Consider the following 16931-nt stretch of genomic DNA (forward strand, 5'->3'; position numbering starts at 1 on the left):
CTTCATTAAAATGACATACAGTGAGGTCAAAACGTCTGAGACCTCATAAAAAATATTTTTGAAATGATACAAATTATGCAAATTTTATTTATACATTTTTGTTAAAATTTAAAACAAAATAAGTTATGATGCAAAATGAAGAGATATTTAATGACTACCAAGTACATTGAAAAATTCTGAAATTCATGTAAATCTTTTAGTTAAATCTTTCATGATTATGCTGATATAATTAGTAATGAAAGAAAATATGAAATTATAAAAATGCTGGTCAAACATTATATTTGGCAACCTTAACTACTATGCTTAACGATTTTACACCACGTACGTATTACTATATGTCCATACATGTTAGTGCATTATACGCACATTTAAAGTACTTGCATTTAGTTATGTGTAGTATCATTTGTAACTCTAACCCCTATAATCCTAAACCTAACCATATTTCATACTTATTAGCTGACAAGCATAAATTGATACTATTGATCTTTTTCCCTGTCAATAGTGTTGAGATCCTTCGTCTAGGGAACAGCTATTTCATTGATTGGGACCGTAAGATGTATTACGTCAAGAGTGACACACCAGCCCAGGCCAGGACGACCACTCTCAATGAGGAGCTGGGTCAGATCAAATATATCTTCTCTGATAAGACGGGAACCTTGACCCAGAACATCATGACCTTCAACATGTGCTCCATCAATGGAAAGTCATATGGTAAGAGCTCAAAGAGTTGTCATATAGCATGTAACAATTTCAACTACAAGGTATACAGTAATTCACCTGTTTTTACATTCCTCAGGTGAGGTTTTGGACTTTGCAGGGCAGAGGGTTGAAGTCACTGAGGTTAGTGGTTCCAAAATTTTTTTTTTTCAGAATTGTTTTTATTATGCATGAACAAAGAAAGACAGAGAGACAGAACAACAAACAACCTTGTCAACCTGGTTTTCCATCCAAGTCTATCCAAGTATTAACCAATACTAAACAATATCCTCTGTGCAATAGGGGGGGGAAAAATAAATAAAAATAAATAAATAAATAATTCACAATACACATTCCCCTTCACTTTATACATACAGCACTCTTTTTCCTTTCTTTTTTTTTTTTTTTTTAACACACAAGACAAAGGACAATAGACAAGAAAACAAGATAAATAAAACTATTTAGACACATTCCAGACAAATTACAACACACAGGACAAATCACACTTACAAAAAAAAAAAAAAAAAAAAAAAAAATTAGAACAAACATAAACAAAACAAGCTAACAAACCAAAGTAATAACAATAATAATAATGATGTCTCATTTACATACACACAAACACACAAATTACACTGGTGGTGCTCCTTGAGTGAACTGTAAAGAGAGAGAGAAAAAAAGGAAGAAATAACTTAACATTGCCATGTTAGATTTACAAACAAATAAAAATAAAATACAAAATAAATTAAGTTAGCGTTGGGCTAATTACAGGGCATCGAATATTGGTTTCCACACCGAATTAAACTGTTTTTGTTTATTTTTGTCCACTGACAGAGTTTTCTCGATGTTTAGGTAATATTTCATTACATTTTTCCATTTATCCAAACCTGGGGTATCTGTGTTTTTCCAATTTTGTAACAACAGCTTCTTATAGACTAAAGAGGAGAATATTAATTGCCATCCCATAGGATATTTCATTTTTGTTACATTTTGGAGTAAACATGCTTCTGGTGTAAATACAAATCTCTGCTTACAGATGTTAGAGAGCCATCTCTCAATATCAAACCAGGTTTTCTTTATTTTTTCACAGTACCAAAATGAATGAGTGAGATAGTCGCTACTACCGCATTTTAAGCAGGTGGGGGGGGAAGATGCATCAAACTTATGAATTTTGTCCCTACTATAATAAATTCTAGTCATTAACTTATATTGAATCAATCTAAGATTTTCGTTGGTTGTGACTTTGTATGTTAGATTTAAGCACTCCTTCCATTTTGTTTTAGCATTGAAGTCCTTTATATCTCTGTCCCATCCTTCATATATCTTACTTAGCAGATTACAATTGATTACGACATTATTGAGATAATCATACATAACACTTATACATTTTTTCTTTTTCTTACTTTGTTCCAAAAGGGTCTTTATCTTTTCCGGAACATCATTCGCTATATCACAGTTCTCTTTGACCCAGTTTTTTAACTGCATATATTTGAATATCTCTGAATCTTTTAATTTAAATTTATCTTTCAGTGTATCAAATGAGGATATATTATTTGAGCTAGTAATATCTGATAATGTTTCGATACCTCCATTCATCCAAGTTTTCCACATTAATTTAGTACCTTGAATTCTAACAGACGGATTGTTCCAAATCTTAATATGTGTTGGAGTACCGATCTCCCCTAAAATCTGCTTAGTTTTTTTCCACATATTTAATGTACTATTGACAACAAAGTTATCAGTCTTTACTTTTTTCTTGGAGAACAAGATGGATAGTAAACTATTTGGTTGTAGTTGATGATTTTCGATAACCAGCCATGGGTCTTCATTAGTATTATTAATAATACGATCAATATAAAACATCTGGGCTGCCATCTGATACAGTTCCATATTAGGGAGGTTTAACCCTCCTTCCCGTTTGGAGCAAAACAATAGAGTTCTTTTTATTCTAGGGGTTTTTCCAGCCCAAATGAAAGATGTAATTATGGAATTTATTTCCTTGAAAAAGGTTTTTGGTGGTGTCAATGGGATACATTGAAACAAATAAATAAACTTCGAAAGCCAAACCATCTTTACCAAATTTATTCTACCAATTAGATTCAGCTTGAGATCACTATAGTTATTGAGATTATGTTTTAGGTTATTTTTCAGTGTTAAAAAATTACTCTTATACAATTGTTTTTTATTTGCACTGATATAACAGCCTAAATATTTAATTTTACAGCTTTGTACTTTAAATTGTTTAAATACTTCTGGGTTTATTGGTTTTTGGCCAAAAGTCAAAATTTCGGTTTTGCCACTGTTAATTTTATAACCTGAAATTTTTGAAAATTGACTCATTATATTAATTACACTCGGGATTGAAATATCCACATCACTTAGATACAACAACAAATCATCCGCAAATAAGCTTAATTTATATTCATTTTTACCTATAGTAATACCCGTTATGTTATCTGTCTGTCTTATTTTCTCAGCCAAGGGTTCAATAGCCATCGCGAACAGCGCTGGAGATAATGGACAGCCTTGAGCAGTACCACGGCTTAAAGAAAATGCCTCAGAAAGAACGCCATTGGTGTAGACTTGTGCTTTGGGGGCTCTATACACTGTTTCTACCATATTGATAAATTCTACTGGGAAATCAAATGTTTCAAGCACTTTATACAAATATGACCATTCAAGGCGATCGAATGCTTTTTCAGCATCGACCGCCATCAAAGTCAAATCTATATTATGTTTTTTTGCATATTGTGTTAAAGATATACATGTTCTAACATTAGTTCTAAGATCCCTATTAGGAATAAACCCAGCTTGATTATGGTGGATTATGCTAGGTAAAATTAATGCCAATCTATTATTCATTACTTTTGTTATGATTTTCTTGTCACAATTGATTAAACTAATAGGCCTAAAATCAGAAGGCTTATTACATTCACGACCTGGTTTTGGTATCACAGAAATAGTTGAAAGATACATAGTTTCTGGCAGCTTTTGTTGATTAACAAATGAATTCACAACCTCCATGAACAAAGATCTAATATTTGGCCAAAATGTTGAGTAAAACTCGATAGGGAGGCCATCTATTCCTGGGGCCTTTTTTTCCGGAAATGCCTTAATTGCAGCTTCAATCTCAGAGGTTGCAAAGACTTTCCGTATATCTTCCTTTTGATGATCTGATAAACACTGTAATTTGACTGATTTAAGAAAGGAATCGGAGTCATCTTTAACCTCTGCTGTATACAAATGTTCATAAAATTGCTTAAATCTTTTATTGATAATAGCATTGTTTGTAATAACATCATCTGATTCTTCCTCTTTTAAAGATATAGACTGAGTCTTTGCAACCCTTTTGACCAATGATGCCAGGTGTTTACCCGATTTATTAGCTGAGATATAATTAAGCTTATTCGAATTGTGTCTAAAGTCTTTAACTTTATCCATCAGCATAGTATCCATTTCAATTTTCTTTTCTTGCAATTTACTTTTTATTGTTTGGTCTCCATTTTTAAGTTGTATTTCCATTAAATTAATATCCTGTTTTATTTTAGCCATATTCTGCTCAAAACTAGCTTTCCTTTTTGCTGCGAAGGCTATCATTACCCCCCTTATATAGCTTTAAAGGAGTCCCATATAATACAGATATTTGGCTAATCTTGAGGATGAGGTTGCTGCACATTAGTTAAAATAAAAATATTAATTTGTTCTTTTACATAGGCAACAAATTCCATATCCATTAAATATTTCCTATTCATTCTCCAAATTCTATGATGTAAAGTGTTTTCCTTCGGAGTCATGGTGCAGACAACTGAAGCATGATCAGATATCATAATATTGTCAATTTCACATGATATACAATTATTAATTCCCCCTTGAGACACAAAAAGATAATCCAATCTACTATAACTATTCTGAGGACTTGAATAATAAGTGTAATCTTTTGAGTTTGGGTGTAAGGTCCTCCATATATCTTGAAGAGCATTGACAGAAAGAAATTTCTGTAGATGTTTTGGAACATTGGCCTTCCTAGTTTTTGTTGTACTGTCACAAACACTAAAAATGCTATTTAGGTCTCCTCCCATAATTATCAGACCTGTTTGTGAACTATCCAATCTTGTTTGAATATCTTTTAAAAAGGCCATATTTGAAGCCGGAGGCCTATAAATGCTCAAGAGCGTATGAAATTCCCCAAATAGTTCACATTTGATTATAAGGTATCGACCATACGGATCTGAATACTGTGACACTAGTTTAAAGGGTATTCTCTTATTAATCAGTATCCCAACTCCTCTACTTCTGGATGTATATACTGCCTCAAAGGCTTCCCCCACCCATCTTCTTTTCAAGTACTCTATTTGACCGGCTTTAAAATGAAGTTCTTGGACAAAAACTATGTCAGCGGACATTTTTTCCAAGTGATAAATAACTTTGTGTTTTTTTGAACCCTCCTGTAATCCATTTACATTCCAAGTTACTACTTTAAATGTGTTTAACATATCTTTTATACTCCTTATATGCATTTTTATTTTATCTTAATTACTAATTTATATAATTTTGTATTTATTTTTTATATGTAAATGGAATGATATAAACCAAATTGCATAGCCCAACCCCATCTGCGGAATAACTTTGTTCAAAAATAGTAGGAAGCACCTAAAGAGTTCAAACAAACATTCATCCATCCATACCAGCATGTAACATATAAACACATAACATATACCCTCTCCTTCCCCCCTCCCTTCCTTCCCAGGAAACATGCTTTGTTAGAGCTTAAACTCCCAACTCCATCTGGCGTAGAAACAGTGACTTCCAAATAATTCAAATAATACCACCCCCTTTAAAGAAATAATAATAATAATAAACAAAAACCAACCAAAAAAATAAATAAATAGATAAATAAAAAAAAAAATAAAATAAAAAAAATACAAATAAAAAAACAACTGCTATTATTACAGAAAAAAAATAAGTAAATAAATAAAAAATCTTGTCAAATTCAGACCGTTTCCCAAATTATCCACACCATTCTGAAAGTAGTACCGCCCCAAAAATAAATAAAATCAGAAGAATAAAAAAATAATAAAAAAAGTAATAAATAATAATAAAAAAGACAAACAAACAAAGACTTAAAAAAATAAATAAATAAATAAATAAATAATAAAAAAAGACTAGTAAAGAAAATGTACAACCAAATTAAATATAATTGTAGCAATCTGTTTTACATAAACCTTTGCCAATATCCCATGTTGCCTCAGACAAGGGAAAAAAAAAAATAGAAAATAAATAATTAAACAACCTCTTTCCCATCCAACTGTACAATTAGGACATAGGCCTATTCTTTATATTCAAATTTAATATCTTTACGTCCAGTCTCGTTTCTTCAACGGAGATTTAAGAGTAAATGCTCTTACCAGGTTCTGCAAGATCAAGTCATTTTATACCTAGGTACTTCTTTTTTAGTTCCAATCTAGCTTTCTCCGGTGAGGTGAAAGTATTTACGAGGTCTCCATCCTCCACATACAACGTCGCTGGGAATTTTAGAAAAGTTTTAATGTCGATCTGATGTAGCTGTTCTCTCAGAGGCCAGAACGCCTTCCTTTTCTCCCGCACCGCCACAGACATGTCAGGCACTACTTTGAAGTTGCAACCCTCTATTTGTTTGCGGGTTCCTTTCCAAATATACAACTTCTTCTGATAGTGGTGCAGCTTGAAAATGATAGCGCGCGGATACCCGGTGTCATCTCTCTTGGCCCCAACGCGATGTGCCCTTTCAAAGTCCTCTTCTTTAAGCTCCAGCTTCCACTTATCCTTGAAAGTTTTAATCAAGAAAGCGGACATGGGCAAATCCTTTTCACTACCTTCCAAAACATTCAGCAAGCGCAGGTTGTTCTGGCGATGCCTATTTTCCAGTTGTTCAATACGATCCAAAGCATCTTGTAGCTTCTTTTCGAGCGCACCTGTGCGGCTCACCTGCGCCTCCACCAAAACACCGTAATCATGCACCTCAGCCATCGCGCTCTCAAATCGGTTTTCCAAAGCCTCAATCCTCTTCACCGCGGAGTCAAGCAGTGTGTTAGTAGAGGTATTGACTTGCAGTAGCTTGTTGAGTTTGGACTCAAGACCATCAAACCTGGCGTTGTAGTCGAGGCCAGTTGCTTCCACTGCTGCTCCTGCGCCTGCCATTTTCTGTCGTTGTTGCCTCGTGTGCGGTCTCCCTTTCGACATAAGATCGCTTTCCTTCTTTTTTTTTCACTTCCTTTTTCCCCTCCAGTCAATCGTCTGGGTTTGCTTGTTATTAGACGTACGTTTTAATAGTTGGGGGACTTTAAAAAAGATGCATTTTAAGCCAAAGTTTCACACGCCGTGAGGAGCTCTAGCCCTTACGACCTCTCACGCCGCGCATGCTCTCCAAAATGGTTCCAAAATTGACAGTATATATTTCTCATAAATATTCACTTGAGTAAAAAGTGATTCTAGTGATTACCCTAAGAATAAGAACAAATCTCTTTTCCTTACTCATTCTTTCCCTTTTCTTCCTCATTTATAGAAGACAGAAAAGGTTGATTTCTCCTGGAACTCTCTTGCCGACCCAAAGTTCTATTTCCATGACCATAAGCTGGTGGAAGCGGTGAAGTTGGGCTCTCCAGAGGTCCGGGCCTTCTTCCGTCTGCTGGCGCTCTGCCACACTGTCATGCCTGAGGAAAAAAAAGAAGGTGAGTGCCATCTAGTGCATGCTCTACAGCACTATTAGCTATTCACAATGCATTCTCACATATTTATACACAGATTGCATTCATTTTTAATGCATTGTTTTAAATATACAGGGGTTGGACAATGAAACTGAAGCACCTGGTTTTAGACCACAATAATTTATTAGTATGGTGTAAAGTCTCCATTTGTGGCCAATACAGCATCAATTCATCTTGAGAATGACAGATAAGTCCTTAACAGTCCTTCACATTTTGAACCATTCGTCTTCCAGAATAGTGGCCAGGTCACTATGTGATGCTGATGGAGGAAAACGTTTTCTGACTTGCTCCTCCAAAATACTCCAAAGTGGCTCAAACATATTTAGATCTGGTGAGAGTGCAGGCCATGGGAGATGTTCAACTTCACTTTCATGTTCATCAAACCATTCTGTCACAAGTCTTGCTGTGTGTTGGTGCATTATCATGCTGTTACACGGCACCTTATTCAGGGTACAATGCTTGAATTAGGTGCACATGGTCCTCTAGAAAGGTTTGGTAGGTCTTGGCAGTGTCGCGTCCATGAAGCATTGTAGGGAATGCCATGATATTGCAGCCCAAAGCATCATTGATCCACCCCGTGCTTCACTCTAAGTAACAGTCTGGGTTTTAAGCTTCTTTGGGCTTTCTCCACATCATAACTCCCACGGATGTGGGATAGACAGTGAAGCTGGACTCATCAGAGAACAATAGGTTTCACAATTGTCCACAGCCCAAGATTTGCAATGTTGGCACCAATGAAACTGAAATTTGGCATTGGCACGAGTGACCAAAGGTTTGGTGATAGCAGCCCGACCATGATACCATGATCTGGTTTAGTACCTATACATCCCTTTCAGACAGCTTCCTCTTGCGTCGACAGTTACCCCTGTTGGATGTGGTCCGTCCCACAGTATGCGGTGGTATGTCGACATTACCCTGGATATCATAGCTCTCGTTACACCACAAAGAGTTGCTGTCCTGGTCACAGATGAGCCAGCAAGACGTGCACCAACAATTTGTCCTCTTTTGAACTCTGATATGTCCCTCATTATGCTGTGTGGATTGCAATATTTTATGTGCAGCTGTGCAATTGCTCTGCTAATTAAACCTTCACACTCAGCTCTTACTGATGATTGGCCACGCATATATAGGCATGGAGCCTCCAACACTATAATGGCCAGTGTTTCAGTTTCATTGTCCAGCCCCTGTATTGTCTGTATTAGTGTTGCAACAATTTATAAATGCATCTGACAAATTTGAAATAAATAAATGAAATTTGTATCCATCAATTATGAAAATGAATAATGAAATAGAATCATTATAATAACAAAATGTATAGTACATTTCTTAAGAAACAATTATTGAATTTCATATTCATCCATCCAAATTCAAATGAAATTGGGACCAGATTTTAGATTATTTATTTTGAATAATATATAAAGACTGGCATTTGAACTCTCTCTTTCTCCACAGGAGAGCTATTTTACCAGGCTCAGTCTCCAGATGAAGGGGCTCTGGTCACTGCAGCAAGGAATTTTGGCTTTGTGTTTCGTTCTCGTACCCCAGAGACCATCTCTGTGGTGGAGATGGGAGTTCCCACCACCTACGAGCTACTGGCAGTGCTGGACTTCAACAACGTTCGCAAGAGGATGTCTGTTATAGGTGAGACTTAGAGATTTGGTGTTACTGCACAACACTTTGAATCTCCATTACAATATCGTCTAGTATATGTGTGTTTCTTCAGTTCGTAATCCAGAGGGCAAGCTGACACTGTACTGTAAGGGAGCCGACACTATTATCTTCGAGAGGCTGCATCCATCGTCCACCAAACTCATGGAGGTCACCACAGAACACCTTAACGTGAGTTACATTTGTGTTTCCATGAGACTGTGCTGAGTGTCTGTGTAAGATACTCATGTTTGACTAACACAATCCCAGGAATATGCTGGAGAGGGTCTGAGGACACTGGCTTTGGCCTATAAGGACTTAGATGAAGACAAGTTTGAGGAATGGAGAGAGCGACATCATGAGGCCAGCACGTCAATGGATGACCGCGAAGAAAAACTGGATGCTGTTTATGAAGAGATCGAGAAGGATTTGCTGGTAAAATCACTATCACACATAATGCTAAAGCGTTGTAAGGTTGTTTGCTTCTCTAGGTGTCCCTCCTTCAATGTAAGCCAATGGGATTTCTCTTATTTCTGAGTATTTATTCTTTCATAAAGTATGTTTATATGTGTGTTCAGCTCCTTGGTGCTTCTGCAGTTGAGGATAAACTTCAAGATGGCGTGCCTCAGACCATTGAGCAACTCGCCAAAGCTGACATCAAAATCTGGGTGCTGACGGGAGACAAACAGGGTGAGTTAACTTGTTCATTTACCACAAATTTAGCTTTTAATAATGGACTTTTAAACTTCTCAAAAGACCAGCTTATTCCATGCTGGTTTGGTGCTGGTATAGTTAATGTTTCCAGCCGCTCATTATGCAAATTATGCATTATGCAAACCATTGCAATGTCCCACAGAGACGGCTGAGAACATTGGTTACTCTTGTAATATGCTCAGAGAGGAAATGAAAGAGATCTTCATTGTGGCCACCAACACAGCAGAGGAAGTGCGACAGGAGCTTGTGTGAGTTTCATCTCTCTATCTCTAAACCAGGGGTGTCCAATCCTGCTCCTGGAGGGCCACTGTCCTGCAGAGTTCAGCTCCAACCCCAATTAAACACACCTGAACCAGCTAATCAAGCTCTTACTAGGCATTCTAGAAAGGCAGATGAGTTGAGGCAAGTTGGAGCTAAACTCTGCAGGACAGTGGCCCTCCATGACTGGGTTTGGACACCCCTGCGCTAAACCATTTCAATTGGATCACATTTGAAATTAAGTGATCCATACTCTATGTTCAGGAATGCCAGGAAAAAAATGTCACCAGAATCAGGGGATGAGCCACCCATTGAGAAGAGCAGATTTCTGGGTAAAAAATCTCAGGTTGTTGAAGACGAGAAGGTTGATGGCGATTACGGACTGGTAATTAACGGCCACAGTCTGGTAAGAGAATCTAACCTTGGTTTATTAATCGAAAAGAGGATCCATAACTCATAAGTTCAATAAAACACAACAGTTGATGGGTAGAAACTTTTTTTAAATCTTTGTGTATCCCAATATTCTGTGCCCAGGCGTTTGCTCTGCAGAAGGACATGGAGTTGGAGCTCTTGAGGACCGCATGTATGTGCCAAGCGGTCATCTGTTGCAGGGTTACCCCTCTTCAGAAAGCTCAAGTGGTGGAACTTGTCAAGAAGCACAAGAAAGCTGTGACTCTAGCTATTGGAGATGGAGCCAATGACGTCAGCATGATCAAAAGTGAGTGTTTCTCACAAAAAGAGATGGCATGAGTGTGAAAGACACAAAAAGTAATCTTGCAAGAGTACGATCATATGCGCTCATAAGAAACAATGGGTCAGTGACAAAACTGGGAACGTTACAACATAAACAGTATATGTATAAACTTAAGACTAGTATGCTAAAATCGCTTACCAGCCTTGTCTGTTTAAAAAACATTTACAATCTTTCAACTCCTCATGACCTCAATAGCTGCCCATATTGGCGTTGGCATTAGTGGTCAGGAGGGCATGCAGGCGGTTCTCTCCAGTGACTTCTCCTTCGCCCAGTTCCGTTACCTCCAGCGCCTCCTGTTGGTACACGGCCGCTGGTCCTATCTGCGCATGTGTAAGTTCCTGCGCTACTTCTTCTACAAGAACTTCACTTTCACATTCGTCCACTTCTGGTACGGCTTCTTCTGCGGCTTCTCTGCACAGGTGAGATGGAAGTCATTAAAATTATATCACATGAATTTGGTTGTACTACAGTTAGAGATACAGTAGATGATGTTTCATCACTTTGAGATTATTGACACGGCGGTGCCGAAATGTACACTCTTCCTACCATTCGTTCCAAAATCTACCGATTTTTTTGTGAATATTGAGTTTAATTTCAGTTCAGCAATTCTTTGATAACTTTAAATTATATTGTATACTGTACAGTCCAAGGGAAATGCTTATTTTAAATTTGTTTCTAACTGAATACATTAAATTACATTAACATTTATATTACATTTACATTTCTAAAATGTGTTTATTGTATAATTAAGTTAATTTAAGTTAAAAAATTATAAATGCTACATTATAATACTACATATGTATAAAATTATACATATAATAATTCTGAACATTTTTTAAATAATTCATTATAATACAAATAAAATAATCAGCAAAACAATCTGAGTGAAAGTGTGAATTGAAAAATTAATTCCATGAATTTCAGAATATTGTAGCATACATTCTATTTTTGTGTGTGTTCTGCTCTTTCCGTAGACTGTGTATGATGAGTGGTTCATTACGCTCTACAACCTGGTGTATACGGCTTTACCTGTTATTGGACTCAGTCTCTTTGATCAAGTATGTCATCATAAAGTATATCAATATACCCCACCCCTGGATTAGCATGCTACATTGAAAGTAAATTCATTCATGAGCATGTGTGCGTGTGCAGGACGTAAATGACCGCTGGAGTTTCCAGTACCCCCAGCTGTACGCTCCGGGACAGCTGAACCAGTATTTCAGTAAGATGGCCTTCGCGAGGATCCTGCTGCACAGCTGCTACAGCTCACTCATCCTCTTCTTCGTCCCTTGGGCAGCCATGTGCGACACCGTCAGAGATGATGGCAAAGACATCGCAGATTATCAGTCCTTCGCCCTGCTGGCGCAGACCTGCCTGCTTATTGCCGTCAGTGTGCAGGTAAATTCTCATTCAACACTATACAAAGAAAAAAAATTCACAACAGTTATCAACGCATATTCATGTCTTATACTCCAAAGTTTGATCGATGAAAAAACTCATCGTTGCACATTTTAGCAATGCATTGCATCACTGTGTTCATTTTGGACACATACTGTATAGTGACCCCAACATTATTTGCTCATTTTTGGGAACCTAACAATTACTTTTTGTGAAATGTTTTACTAAAAAATGTGTTTGTATAGTATTTAATAATTTCTTTTAGTGTGGCTTGAGCATCCAAATAGTTTTAAGGTCACTGTACTGTATACACTACCATTCAAAAGTTTGGGGATCGATTGTAGATGTTTTTGAAAGAGTTTTAAATTGCTCAACAAGGCTGCATTTATTTATATTTTAATCAAAAATACAATACAAAATTGTGAAATATTATTGCAATTTAAAATAACTGTTTTCTATTTTAATATTATTCTATTAAATAATATAATTTATTCCTGTGATCAAAGCTGAATTTTCAGCATAATTCAGTGTTGTGTTGCATGATCCTTCAGAAATCATTCTAATGCTGATTTGCTGCTCAAGAAAAATCACAGTTGTGCTGCTTAATATTTTTGTGGAAACCGACCATGATACATTTTTCTTTGAAGAGTAGAAAGTTCAAAGGTGCATTTTGTGAAATAGAAATGGTTTGTAACATTATAAACATCTTTACTGTTACTTTTAATCAATTTAATGCATCCTTGCTAAATAAAAGTATTAATTTGACCTTGAATGTAGAATGGTAGTGTACATGTTCTCTTGTATAAACACTGTGTTTATGTGTGTTTAAGCTGGGTTTGGAAACGTACTATTGGACAGCAGTGAATCATTTCTTCCTGTGGGGCAGTCTGTCTGTGTATTTTGCCGTCACCTTCACCATGTACAGCAACGGCATGTACTTGATCTTCACGTCTTTTGTTCCTTTCATTGGTGAGTGTCCCTCACTCCTAAACACATCTGCTTATCCTGCTTGTTTGCGTTTTAAACGGCTCCAAATGACTCTATCTTTCTCAGGCACTGCAAGAAACTCCCTAAACCAGCCGAACGTGTGGCTGACCATCTTTCTGACCACCATATTGTGCTCTCTGCCTGTGGTGGCAAAAAGGTTCCTCTTCATCCAACTCAAGCCCAGCATCAATGACAAGGTGGGTGATTCAACCAGTTCCTTCAGTGATACAATTTCCTTCAGTAATACAGTTTATCGTTGAACTCGATACCATAGTGGGAGAGGGCTCATGGGCTCTGAAACAATTGGCGGTTCGCAAAGACCCTCTCTCTTCAGTTATTGTTGTTACATCCAACAAGCCATGGCTCTCTCACGCCACACATCATGTTCTCACGCCATGAAAAATCATCGCGGAGCAGAGAGGACACTGACAACACTCTGACAGACAGGACAGAGCAGGTTACTTTTGACATGAAACAAAGTCTCAAATTTTGTAATTTTTTTAAAGAAATTGAATCAATAAATACCGTTTTGTGTCTCTTTAATGTGTAGTGACAGATCGCTGTAGCAACTCAGTTAAAGCTGCTCATGAACGGATCATCTCTTCCTTCTAGTTAATTTATAGCATCAAATGTTGTTTGGAGGGAATGTTGTTTCAACCACGGAAAGACATAAGTACACACCGTTTTTCAAGTTCAAGTCAATCAACATTAATCTACTAGCTCTCCTGCCTGGACAAAATGGCGGATTCGGCGGATAGCGGATTACGATTGGTTGGATCGTCTGTCAATCAAACTCCCGGCGAAGGGTGAATTGGACTCAAGACCTCATCTGGTCTTAGTCTTGACTACAACATTGCAATATATGAACCTAAGAGACATGAAATTAAATTGGTTTTTCCATAAGAGTATTGTGTGATGGCTTGAATTTCGGTGTGGATCGCGCATTATTTGACTAATTCCCGTAGATTTTGTGCTCTCACCAAAAATGCATGCACATAAAGCCGCCTCTAAGTACTAAATTTTGTTGTTGTTTTTTTCGCTGCTTCTTGCACTTAAACAGACAAATACACACAAAATAATGTCAAAATGCCCGTCTCACGTAAACACAGTCAGTTATGTTTTAAGTGAACGTAAACAGCTGAGAAAGAAAACACACGTGTGACCGTATAATGGATCCATGCATCAGGTCTTAAAGTGACAGCAGCCTAATTATAATAAAATAATTAATTATGCCAAATTATGAGATGATTAAAAAAATTATCTATATGGCAGTTTTTCCCCTATGGTATCGATGTCAAAATTGTGGCCAGTGAAAACGTTGAGTGGCTAGTACCTACCGTGGCTGGTGAGCAAAAAAGTTAATGTAGTAGTTCTGTTCTAAAAGCACATTCAAACTCTCTCAGGTAATGCGTCAGTACTCAGTACAGGATGACAATGTGAGATCTTCCTCCCTTTATGAGTAAAACGCATGTGTAGAGTGAGTCAGAGCTGTGGGATGCAGTGGCTTCATGCTGAGGCGTAATGTCAGGGTTATTTCTGGAATCCACAATCAGTGGGGTCATAAACTCATGAGCAGGAGTCATTCATTTTTTCCTTCTTCCTGCTTCGTCATTACTAATGATATTCTTTCCTTTCCACTCTCTGTATATTTTCTTCTCATATCTGTCTTCCACTCCACAGGTGCGACATAAAGTCAGACAGGCCGAAGCTGTCCCTGCGCCGCTGCCTCGCAAATTCCCCCGGAGACGAATCAGCACACGGCGATCTGGTTATGCTTTCTCTCATGCCCGTGGTTATGGAGACCTTGTCACCTCTGGACGCTTCCTGCGTATCCCAGTTAAGACCAGACCGGCTCTTTTCTCACACAGTGAGACACCGGTGGCTGACAGCAAACCCCAGACGTATCGAACCATATTCGAGGAGACTCAGAGCCCCTAAAGGCCCTTATTCTATTGTATATTTACTGTGACTTACAGTCAAGCTTCAGCAAGTTTTAAGATTGCATAATAAAGGAGTATTTGGAGAAGTATTAGCAGGGCTTAAAAATATTTCACATAGGAATAAGTGAGATGAAGTGAAGCTGTGAAGCTTTGAATAAGTAAGATGCTGTTTTTAGCTGTGATTATTTGCTGAAAATTATGTCATAAAACTTGCACTTACCACAACACTTACGCACACAGAAACACTTCAAATCACCTGTATGGTTCCTATTAAGACTAGAGGACATGAAAATATATATTTTAGTTCATTTTTAGGACATTAGAACTTTGCTGTTCTTGTTATCTTGCTGTTAGTCTGTCCACACATAAAAAGGCCTAGAGATTATTCAAAAGGAGCTTCATACAAGCAGATTTCAAGTGCTATAATTGTGTATGACAATTTTGTAGATGTTTTGTATGTTTCTTTTTTGTTGTTTTTTAATATTAATATTTGAAATGGTCACCAAAATGCATTGATTTGACATTCTACTGTTTTATACAAAGATGCACAGGTGCCTTGATTGGTGATATAAAATAAACTTCAAGAAAATACTTTTGTATTTTTATTGTATTTGTCTGATTGTTTTATTTACCAAGAATCAAATAAAATCTATAAGTATATTGCAGTAATAAATGCACAGTACTGAGATCAATGCATTTATGGAACAAAACATTTTAAGCAATTAATTCAAATTCATTGATCATTCTACTTAAGTGTAAGTAAAAGTGTACCAATACTCGGAATTTGTCCTCTGCATTTAACCCATCCAAGTTAGTGCACACACATTAGGAATAGTGAGCAGGGAACACACACACACACACACTGCAAACCATGGACACACAACCCCGCACAGCGGGCAGCCATTTTTACTGTGGCGTCCAGGAAGTGATTGGGGGTTAGGTGCCTTGTGCACCTCAAGTTAATTGAGTTAATATATTGACTTAATTTTAAGTCTTTAACTACTATATAATAACATTTAAACATCTGATACAATGCACTTATTGAGTCCACACATGTTTTTACATTGTACTTAATGCATACAGCTGTAATGTCTGTAATGACATCTATAATTACACTATTGACCTTTCCCTTACACCTTAACCCATCCTTAAGCCTACTCGTATCACCAAACCCATCCTAACCATACCAGTATCCTACATGTTTTGTAGGATGAACATGAATGGATACAACATGAACAAAATAAGTACATTGTACCAATCTTTTTTTTTTTTTTACAAAAGTACATGGTAGTTAAATGTTTTTTACAATAGTACATGGTAGTTAAAGACACCTAATAATTAACCAATAACAAAATAAATAAACATAAAATAGCTGTTCTTTGTATTTTCTTATACAAAGAAAATGGCTCTTTTGGAAACTGCATTTGTAAGAACACTTCGTAAGGCTTGTCCTTACTAACATATGTTACATAGTTTTGAGCTTTCTTCCAAGTATGCTCAAAGACAAACATTGAGATTTGATTGAGCCCAGTGCTCCGATTATCATCATGTTGCGTTCATGTCCATATCTACACAAAATGACTACAAGACTTCCCCTGGAAAAAACAAGGCTCTTTTTGTCTTTGTTTTCTGCTTGAGTGCACCGGATGAGCTTGATGAAAATGAACAGGAGGTTTGAGTGACAGGCCACTTGTCCTAATGAAGCTCTGAATGATGTGTACTCGTCAACCAATGCAAAGCATTACGTGCATATCATTATTTTTACAGTACAGTTAGTTATTATATATTATTAGATAT

The 16931-nt window shown here is 36.9% G+C and overlaps 1 protein-coding gene across 1 annotated transcript in view; it reads left to right on the forward strand.

Moving 5' to 3' along the window:
• atp8b5b (ATPase phospholipid transporting 8B5b) overlaps positions 1-15743 on the forward strand; it is a 33286-nt gene extending 17543 nt beyond the window's left edge. The window contains exons 13-28 of the mRNA XM_081353777.1: positions 503-711; positions 797-840; positions 7235-7400; positions 8889-9077; positions 9160-9275; positions 9354-9518; positions 9662-9773; positions 9940-10045; positions 10320-10461; positions 10590-10773; positions 11005-11228; positions 11784-11867; positions 11962-12207; positions 13038-13176; positions 13261-13391; positions 14875-15743. Of these exons, the coding sequence (XP_081209903.1) occupies positions 503-711; positions 797-840; positions 7235-7400; positions 8889-9077; positions 9160-9275; positions 9354-9518; positions 9662-9773; positions 9940-10045; positions 10320-10461; positions 10590-10773; positions 11005-11228; positions 11784-11867; positions 11962-12207; positions 13038-13176; positions 13261-13391; positions 14875-15132 (2515 nt within the window). The 3' untranslated portion in view covers positions 15133-15743. The remainder of the gene's footprint in view (positions 1-502; positions 712-796; positions 841-7234; positions 7401-8888; positions 9078-9159; positions 9276-9353; positions 9519-9661; positions 9774-9939; positions 10046-10319; positions 10462-10589; positions 10774-11004; positions 11229-11783; positions 11868-11961; positions 12208-13037; positions 13177-13260; positions 13392-14874) is intronic.
• Positions 15744-16931: the final 1188 nt, after the last annotated feature.

This window comes from Scardinius erythrophthalmus (genome assembly GCF_964197995.2).
Source record: "Scardinius erythrophthalmus genome assembly, chromosome: 23".
NCBI classification, from domain to species: Eukaryota; Metazoa; Chordata; class Actinopteri; order Cypriniformes; family Leuciscidae; genus Scardinius; species Scardinius erythrophthalmus.